Raw genomic sequence first — 10,653 nt, forward strand, 5'->3', positions numbered from 1 at the left:
TCTGTTTTGAGATGGGGTGACCACATCTGCACACAGTATTCAAGATGTGGGCATACCATGGATTTATATAGAGGCAATATGATATTTTCTGTCTTCTTATCTATCCCTTTCTTAATGATTCCCAACATTCTGTTCGCTTTTTTGACTGCTGCTGCACATTGAGTGAATGTTTTTCAGAGAACTATCCACAATGACTCCAAGATCTTTCTTGAGTGGTCACAGCTAATTTAGACCCCATCATTTTATATGTATAGTTGGGATTATGTTTTGCATTTATCAACACTGAATTTCATCCACCATTTTGTTTCCCAGTCACCTAGTTCTGAGAGATCCTTTTATAGTTCTACGCAGTCTGCCTGGGACTTAACTATCTTGAGTAGTTTTGTATCATCTGCAAACTTTGCCACCTCACCTTTTTCCTGATCGTTTATGTATATGTTGAATAGGACTGGGCCCAGTACAGACCCCTGGGACCCAGTGTGGATGCTTGCATAACCACCTCCTGATAACCGATAGTTCAAAACTAACATCATGGATGAGCTATTGTACAGTTCATGTCTTTGTTCTCTAATTACAGTGAGGGGGCACACATGCTTGATTTTTTCTTTGTAACTTCATCAGAATCAAAATTTAGGGTTGGAAGAGGTACAATACAAAAGCCAAACTACATTGTCTCTGTATGTGTTCTTCCCCCGATACCATATAGCTGAAGAGAGAAGAATATGCAAGAATCAAGAAGGAGACTGAAGAAGCTGGAATCCTGACAATGAAAATGATTCAAAGAGAAAAGGTAAGACTTGTTTGAGTCTTCAATAGTCAAAATATCTCACTGGAACAGTGCTTTACCTGGATAAACCCTATGGGATGGATCCCTTGGCTCATGTAAATTGGCTATACTGATTTACACCAGCTGAGGATCTGGTCCTTCATCTGAAGTTTTGCATATCCCCTTAGATGAAATCTGGGCTAATGTTGTGCTGTGCTCACAAACTCATTTTGATTTCTGTGGCTCTAGTAGGGAAGCAGGTTGTTCTGGGTGCCATGCAAGCTGTTCGGTTACTTGAGTTGTATACCTAATGATTAGAAATAACTGTTCCCCCAAGAAGATGTGCAGAGCTGGAACCACTGTGGCTCCTAAGAGAGGAACCTGTTAAATTTCCAGAAGTACCTGTGACTTAGTCACCAGACCAGAATGCTGTGCCTATAGGACCATGGATCACCTACTGGCCTGGAAGTATACTCCATCATGCTAGCTTCAAAACAAGGTATATTGGAGGCCCAAATTGTAAACAAACCAGTTCTGGAGGTGGAGGGTGCACTGGAATATCCTTTTGTTTTGGCTGGTACATGTTGGTTTTTGTTTTGGTTGAGAACAGTAAGGATAACTCTGCTCTGATTCAGGGAATGTATCTATAGAGGTACATCATCTCTTCAAAAGGCTGAAGGACAGGTATTTAATATATTAAATAGAATGCTCACCATTGGCAGCTGTACAAAAATACCCTATTTTACCTGCCCTCTGGCTGTGTAGCGTGATGTGTTTGAATTTATGAAATGAAGATGGCTACCCTAGACCCTCCTCAACTGATGTTGAAAAGGGTTGTCCCATTGATGTAGATCAGTGGTTCCCAAACTGGGGTTTGTGAACCCCTGGTGGTTCACGAAATGTTAGAGGGTTCTCAGGGGAAAAAATTCCCTAATGGCGGAAAGAGCTGTTCCCAGGGATCCCGGACAGCACCGGGTCAGCAGCCTGGAGCCCCTGAACTTCCAAGAGCTAAGCAGATCAAAGCAAGCATATCTATCATACTGAGGAGATTTAAACTTCAAGACTCCTTATAAGAAATGGAAAGGGAGGTGGATTTTTTTTTTTTTTGCTGTTTTTAAAATTAAATAGGCAGGTAGTATTATTTTTAAAATTATTATGAAGAACAAGTTTAAGCTTTGTTGTAACGTGCGTTGTTTGCCTGGACTACTCAAGACCTGAATGCTTACGTAGGAGGAACTCTTTGAGTTGGCTTCTTAAATACCTTCATGCTGTTTCAAATCTGATACTCCTTGATGAAACATAGGAGCCTTGTCTCATAACAGGCTTATTCAAATTGATACAAGCTACGGAAGTGAGATCTTGGAAGAGTGTTGCTGTTTTCGTAATGTAATAAAAATAATGTAATTATAAATTTAATAATAAATAGTGTGTAATAAGTATGTCATAAAAACAAATTTTATATTTCCAAGATCACTGCTTTTATAATTTATACTCAGGTAAAGGAGAAAATCCCTGGAAATATTCATTTTTAGGAGGGGGTTCACGAGACTTGACATTTTAGTGAAAGGGGTTCACAGGTTGTTAAAGTTTGGGAACCACTGATGTAGATGATGACATTATGGCTTCATCTACAATGTCCACTGTAAGAGCAGAACTAAGGGTAAGAAGGCACAGAACAATGTTCTAATGCAGGGGTTCTCAAACTTTCTTGCACCACGACCCCCTTCTGACGACAAAAATTATTACATGACCCCAAGACAGGACCAAAGCCTGAGCCCACCTGAGCCCCTCCACCCTGTGCGGAAGGCCAAAGCCCAAGGGCTTTAGACCCAGGCAGGGGGCCTGTAACCTGAGCCCTGCCACCCAGTTATGAAGCCCTGGGGCAGTGGGGCTTGGGCTTTGGCCCTGGGCCCCAGCAAGTCTAAGTCAGCCCTGGTGACCCCATTAAAATGGGATTGTGACCCACTTTGGGGTCCCGACCCCCAGTTTGAGAACCGCTAATGCCTATGGCAAACTTCTGTAATGCTGCACTTTCAGATGTAAACCTGCAAATTCAGATGGAAATGCCTCCATACGCTGAGGTCATGGTGAAACCGTTTTTCCTTACAGTGGTGGTCACTTTTTCCACTGAAACTCCAGTGGCAAGTGGTATCCCTTCCTTCTTCCAAACTGCAAACTTTCAAACCTGTCCATTCTTCTGAAATGCAAACCTCCCCAAGTGGTAAGTGCAGACATGGTTTTGTTGGGAGGTATTTACTCCAATCTCGGGAGAACTTCAAAAGAAGTTGTGGAAGCTCAGGATGAAATCCAGGACCTATTGAAGCCTCAGAGTCCAGTTCTTAAATAACGCTATGTGGTCACATGTGGCCTCTAAAAGCCCATGTATTGTGGCACCCCATCTGCACATAAATGACCTATCAGCCACACTATCACTGATAATGTGCCTGGCAATGCTCACTGATATGCTATCGGGCCTACCTTCTATTGCTCTCTTCTATCTGCAGTCCTGCATCAGTTGTAATGCCAGCACTGCAGTATCAGAGTTCCTACTTGTCCATCATCTTACCGAGTTGTACTAGCTGACCAGCTTGAATGTCCCATCTGTATATGAGCCTTGGACCAAAATGTTTTATCAAGATGGTGTAAACACATGTAAAATAGCCCAAGATATAATTAGATTTTCCAACATGGCTGGATTAAACCATTATTTCCCATAAAAAATTGGAAACGTTTTCTGGGAAAATATTCTCCGGGCCACCCTTTGCCCCCACCCCAAATCCCCATTGGGTGGGGATGTAAAGGTTATCTGTCTACTCCATGCCACCAGCCTCCATTCTTCTGGATACATTAGGGATTCAAAAGGCTGCCTGTAAGATTGCCTTGTGCCCATAATGATCCCTGTAGGTCCTTCTGTGGCTCTGCTCTGGAAGGCAGACTTCCACACTCCCTTTTCCAGTATGCAGGCTTCAACCTTTGCCTCTCTCTGCCAGGGACATCATTAGCTATGGGGTAAAAGGGCCAATTGTCCTCCCCCACCCCACCCCCCAAGATGTTAGACCCAATCTTTAAGAAAGCAGTACTTGCTTAAATTTTCTCCCCATTCCTGATGCTATTTGGGACAGAGAATGTTCTATATGCTGACACAACTTCACACCCCTGATCCTCGGTCTCTGCTTTCCTCCAGAGGACGGGGATACGGTGTCTTTAAGAAACCCTTGGGAGACTAATTAGAACCACTTTTATGCAGATTACAGGAGACTTCAATTTAAAATACAAAATTAGTATGTGTCGACAGTTTACAGAAGCAAAAACAGACATAAAAATGTTGTAAAAAGATTAAAGAGACCTGTTTGGGAAACACAAAACCATCCCTTTCAAGCTATCCCCCCATCTTTCAGTCAAAAATAATTGCATGGCTAACTTTGTCACATAGTAGTGATCTCTTGGCTGTTGGACCTTCAAAGTCCTGAGGCAGATTCTATGCTGCACTTTCAAGAGTCTAGGTTCCTCTGGGGGCTAATATGGCCGTTAGCATAAGTTATAGCAGCCTCTCCCCCACAACCCTCCCAGCAGATCCACAGGCCAAAATTTCCAGATTGCAAAGTGCTCTCGCTCCTGTACTAGGGATTGTGATGGGGTCAGTTTAGGGTTTTGTACACTGCCCCTGTGCAGGAAGAATGCCCCCTTAGTCTTCTGGAGCTATGTAAAGTGGTCAGAGGAGGAGCCAGAATTTGGGCCCATGATTCTAGACTATACTCAGCCTATCAGCTGAGAAAAGAATGTGAGGTCAGCCTAAAAGCATCTCAGTTGCAAGCCCCTTGCTTTTCAATAAGAGCATGTCACAGTTCCAGATATACATTAATATTTGATTTAAGATGGCCTCCTTTCTAAGGTCAGTCACTATACAAAAGGTAACTCCCTCCATTCTAGTACTGCTCAGTAGTTTATTTCACAGATGTTGCTTATCTACAGACTCTTCTACAAAGAAGCTCTTAGTCTTCCTGGTGACATCCTACAGCTGAATAAACCTTCATAAATAACCTTTCAGGTTTTTGTTGTTGTTTGAGATATGGTAGCACTTCGTTCAGAAGATAACATAACAATAAAGAATCTTCTAATGATAGGCCACTGATTGTGTCATGGAGGCACAGTTTAAGTTTTAAGGTCAAGTGGTAAAGACAGCTTAAGAATAATCTTCAGTCTAGAGATCAAAACTACTAGGCTCCCAGGGTTACTTCAGGAATTCTTGCGGTATTAAGTTGTCTATAATGGGGAATATAAAACTTGCAGTATTGGGGCCTTCAATGGCTACTCCTGGAACCTTTGAAAACTGCCATGAATATTTACAAACCCATGCACAAAAATCCCCCTGCTCCAGGCTTTTCTGTGAGCATTTATGATGGGGGAGGGGGAAAGGGAAACAAACTTTATTCACTCATTAAATATATTGAATTATTGTCCATGACAACTGGACAAGTTTCAAGTCTGCTGTAACTACAGTTATACCCAGAAAAAGTATTGATGTAGCAGTTTTGTTTTCCTACTTTTACAGTTTCCTGGCATTCACATCCACAGAATGTAAAATGTTTATAGGCCTTGTAGGTAGTAAAATTCTAAATAGTGATTTCGTTTAAAAGTGCAATATCATAGCAAATACCTCTACCATACAAACTGTTTATTTCCTAGAATTAAATTCATATTTTTAAAGCAAGTTGGGGAATCTTGCAAACCAAATAAGTAAATAGGTATCAAAGGGAACTTTAAAAATAATCAACTAGTCTGAAGATGTTTTTTGTAGCAACCTGGGGACTGGTGGGGATTTTGACTGAAATATATTAACATGCTGAATAATCCACCCTGTTTCGTAGAAAAGATCTGCAGTGCACTACAGAGCCACAGAAGGGTGTTGATTTGGCTTTTGCCCCCAACAATCTCAGCTCAGTTGCAGACACATCACTTATGATCTGAAGAAGAAATGGGGAGGGAAGGCAAGAGAGTAAAAATAAAGGGAATAAGCTTCCCAATTCTGCAGAACTTTGGCCCTGCTGAGTCAGACAGTGGAACAGTGTGGTGTTTTGTTTGTTTGCAAATGATATCTAATCTAGCTGAAAACTAGAAGAATTGCTAGCTGCACCTGCAGAGCATCAACTAGGTGCATGTCTTTTGATCAAAAGGAGGATTTCTATAAAATATGGGGCAGGGGGAGGGTTTCTGATTTTTTTCAGGCAAAGTCACTATTCATTTAATAAAAATAAATTGCATGACTGTTTGAAAGGAGATCCTGGCTAGCTAGCTGTTTCAGCAGGGGCATTTGGAACTTTCACAGCTGGAGAACTACTTTGCCATTCATGTTTGTTGGGAAAGAGCTACAAAATAATGTGTGATGGTTAGACATTGTGCTGAGATGCTCAAATAATAAAGAGGAGTTTGTGTAAGGATGATGCATCATAAATCAATGCTACTATGTATAGACACAACCTCTGTATGTGATACTGCTCAATGTCATCTCCTACCTTCTCTTGCTGCAGAGAATAATTCTTGTTCTGGGGAGGGAAAATAGAATCGTACATTCTCTTCTTATCCTTGCTACTGGGAGGCACAATAGGGTGCATAGGAGAAAGATGGATCTCAGTGTTTTCTACAGAATTGATTTGTTTGCCTGGTGTTCTCCTTGTTGTCTTCTGTCTATCAGCCTAGGCTAGGAATGATCATCAATCTTGGTCGTTGTACCTGTAATCCAGGCTAATGTGAGGAGCACAGATCAGCTCTGCAGACTCCCTGAGATTCTATATGGAATCTTCAAGACTGCTAATCAAGTACCGCTGAGCTATGTAAATCCCGCAAGCCCTTCCTCATTTCCCCTCACCACCCCGCCCCCCCCAATCAGCCTCCTCTTGTCTAGGTGATGATGCTGGAGCACTCGCTGAGAAACTTTAGCAGAGACCATCTGATATTAGTGAAGATGTCCATTTTCCATGTTTATGGATGTACCTAATCTGTAGGAATGGAGGGAATAGATGACCAGAGGCAGCATTCCTGGTGCCTTTTAAGGAGACTCTTACAATTCCAGATAGTGCTGAGCTTTATAGACTTCAAGTCTCAAAAGCCCACACAGGGGTTAGTTCCAGAAGCCCTTCAGAATGAGAATTTCCTCCTGATAGAAACTTAAGTTCACTTGAACTTTATTGTAGAGTCTTCAGAATAAAAATCCTGCAAAAGCTTCTGGGGGTGGGGAGAGGTAGATAAAGCTGAACTCATGCCATCAGTATACATGGTACAGGTGTAAAACCCTAAACAAGACATTCCCACCCATAGCTCAAAAACTTCTGAAAGCATCTGTTTCTGGAAGAGTAAGGTTTCCTGAGATCAAACGCAGTATGATTGGGTCAGATCTGTTTTCTCTGTCTGGCATGTTCTGGTCTATAAGCTTGTTATTCCATTAGCATTTCCTGCACATATTCTAAAGTTACATAATTTGAATCTTTACACATTTAACTAACTGAAGTGAGAATACTATTGCATGTAACTAACTTTTTGCTGTGGGTATCTCTCTAAATAAGGTTCTTCATAAATGGCAGTTCTCTCCATTTAAAATAAAGAAAACAATATGGAATTAAATCTTGTCTTATCAATGTGCTCTGTATTTTGGTAACAAGTAACTGTACTAGCAGGCTTTTTTCATTTTTAGTATTTGCTGAAGCCAGGAATTTTGCAGCCTTTCTACACACATCTCTCCCAACATGTTTATCTACAGTACCACAGCTGTTCTAGTCCTGGCCCTCTTTGAAGAGAGAGTGCCAGTTGTGAAATGCTTTTATGATGTTTGAGATCACTCTTTCATTTATGACCTAAGCAAGGATTTCAAGCTAAACTGATAGAGGTGAAAGGCTAGTGCAGTAGCCAATGGCCAATTAGTTCAAGCCCTATTCTGCATGGTAGTTATTGGAGAGTCATTGCTGCCTTTATCCATTGTAGTCCAATATTTCCTGCAGTTTCTATTTCAAACACAAAATCACTCTGATGTGACAAATCCCTGCTTTTCTGTATGAACAAAAATATGTCTGGAGGAGACGAACTTGGCGGGTGTTTCAGCCAATAGTGCCCTCTTGAGTCCTGCAATGCTAGGGAGTTTTCCATCATACTGGGGAGCCTTCCAACACCGCCAGTAAGATGGATTCACGACCATCTGGTGGTTAAATTCTTGAGACAATGGATCGGTTGTTGAAGTGAACAGTCCGTGTCCCATTGGGAGGTCAGAGTGCCAACTTCCCTTTAAGAAGCATTATGTCCTTATTCATGGAAGCCCGCATAGGGTGACCAGATGTCCCGATTTTATAGGGACAGTCCCGATATTTGGGGCTTTTTTTTATATGGGCTTCTATTACCCCCCACACACCGCCTGTCCCGATTTTTCACACTTGCTATCTGGTCAACCTAAGCCTGCCTGTAATACCAATAATCTCTCTAATTGTCACTTTTGTGGTGGGTGGTGTTTGAAGCCACTCTGGCAAGAGCTGGTGTGCTCCAATTTCCTCTGACACTGATCAGTCTTATTTTAGAGCCAGGTATGGCACGGATACTTCATCGATGAGGGATAAAAGTCATGTGTCCCTGTTGATTTTTCTGCATCCGTCAGCTACTCTTGATACATTTGACACTGAGACACAACTGTGGATTCCTGCAAGGATTAAAAAAAAAAGTTCCAGGTTGCACAAAATGTATCTGCCCATGTGAGGGGCTCTGCTTACATGGAGCACATTACTTCTGTGCCAAGCAATTTGCACAGGCTTCCTTTAAATGCACCCAGAAATGAATGGGTATTGGTTTTAACCTACCATAGAAACCTTAAATAGGTTGAATCTTGGCTACTTCATAGACCACCTTAGTCTCACTGTCATATTGCTGTTATTAACTGAGGCACCAGAGCTCAGTCTCTGGATTTTAATCATGAGGGTGCTGGAAACAAGATGTTTTTAGGGCATCTTCAACTGTGCATTTAACTTCCCCCTCAGTAGAATTCCTCAGAGCCCACGTTTGCTGACCTTCAGGTCTTGCAACAAGATCTGTCTGGTGTCCTGGCTTTTGTAGGGGGAGAGCTATCTAGCTGACTGAGGCCTGTGGAGAGAAGTTGTTTTGAGTTGCAGAAGTGGATACAAGTTTTATAAACACATTTCACACACGTAACCTAAAGTTGTACATACCCCTTTCCCCATCAGAACATTGAGTGGGTGCATTTTTGTAAATGTCAAAGTAGACTCTGGCCCAGGGGTTGGCAACCTCTGGCATGCGGCTCGCCAGGGTAAGCACCCTGGCAGGCCGGGCCAGTTTGTTTACCTGCCGCGTCCGCAGGTTCGGCTGATTGCGGCTCCCACTGGCCGCAGTTCGCCGCTCCAGGCCAGTGGGGACTGCAGGAATCAGCGTGGGCCGAGGGATGTGCTGGCCACGGCTTCCCGCCGCTCCCATTGGCCTGGAGCAGTGAACCACGGTCAGTGGGAGCCGCGATCGGCCAAACCTGCGGATACGGCAGGTAAACAAACTGGCCCGGCCTGCCAGGGTGCTTACCCTGGCAAGCCGCGTGCCAGAGGTTGCCGACCCCTGCTCTGGCCTCTTGTCTGCTTTTGATACCTGTATCAAGATACTTATTTTAATTGCTTTGCATTCTTTAATTCTGTATGCACCAGTATTTTTGTTAATTTCAGTACTTCTGCTTATAGTGTTTCATTCTGATATGCTTACATGAGCTAAGGGGGTAGCTTACTGAATGAGGATTTGATTTTTTTTTTTTTCCCTTCAAAATCTGTCCCCAAGTTACTCCTACATCACTGTTGCACTTGCTCATTTAGTTACTGAGCCACTTACAAAATATGGTGCAATCGGCAGACATTAGACAGATATGGCTTTACTCAGTGCAAGCTGAAGACTGATTTACCTACTGTAGTGATTTGTTTCACAAGCCTCCTCCAAACAGTCTTTCATTAGCCATATATATTAAAAGGGGGAAATAACCCTGAATTCAGCTAAGGCAAAGTAACTGTCTGATCAGATCTCAGTACCTGTTTGTCCAATACTGTTTCCATCATTTTGAAAATTAGGGATAGTTGTCTGGTATGCTGTAACAGTGCCTGTGGTGTGAAAACTTAATGTTTCACCAAACAGGCATCTGATAATTTAAAAATATAGCAGGATTGAAATGAAAATTTGGAACGCTTGATTTGTGCTTAAAATACAGTGAAGTGTCTTAACTAGTCATCCAGAGACCACATGTTGCACAAAACTTGGCTACTTACCTTTTTCACTGGAATTAATTTAGAACTCTATATTTCCTCTGTGCTGCTGCAAAGTTCTTTTTTTTTTTTTTTTCATTTGGTTTTTTCCTTCAAAATTTTATACTGCTTACTTTTAAAGCCCTCCCAGACCAGCTTTATGCTACTGGCTTCTAAATGTTATATGTAGTTTTAGATTGGAGATCCTATATTATATTATATTGTGCTACTGAATGTACTATGGATTTTCTTGGTGCCAGAATTTCAGTTGACACTCTCAGTGGGTGTAGTATTTAAGGATTTGTCTACATGAGGAAATTGACTGGAGTAGCTATCACAGAATAAACTGTTGCAGAACCACTACCTATGGGGCTGCTCTATTCTGGAATAAGTTCTTTTATTCTGGAACAATTAATGCAATTCCAAAGCAGAGTAATTATTCTGGAATAAAATAAAGGCTTTTAATTCAAGAATGACGCTAACATGGGGAGCTGTTATGGAATAGCTTATTCAGCAGTAGCTATTCCAGTCAATTTCCCCATGCAGAGGAGTCCTGAGTACAGTAAGAGTACACATGGTGTGTGTGTGTGTGTGTGTGTGTGTGTGTGTGTGTGTGTGTGTGTG

General features: G+C 42.1%; 1 protein-coding gene across 1 annotated transcript in view; it reads left to right on the forward strand.

Annotated features, from left to right (window-relative positions):
• The window catches only part of LOC112103170 (epithelial-stromal interaction protein 1), a 72,584-nt gene that overhangs the window by 19,602 nt on the left and 42,329 nt on the right, over positions 1–10,653 (forward strand). Inside the window, exon 5 of the mRNA XM_026647393.2 lies at positions 707–790. Coding sequence (XP_026503178.1) covers positions 707–790 — 84 coding nt within the window. The remainder of the gene's footprint in view (positions 1–706; positions 791–10,653) is intronic.

The sequence above is a fragment of the Terrapene carolina genome, unplaced genomic scaffold (assembly GCF_002925995.2).
Source record: "Terrapene carolina triunguis isolate 2854851 unplaced genomic scaffold, T_m_triunguis-2.0 Scaffold17, whole genome shotgun sequence".
In the NCBI taxonomy this organism is placed as follows: Eukaryota; Metazoa; Chordata; order Testudines; family Emydidae; genus Terrapene; species Terrapene triunguis.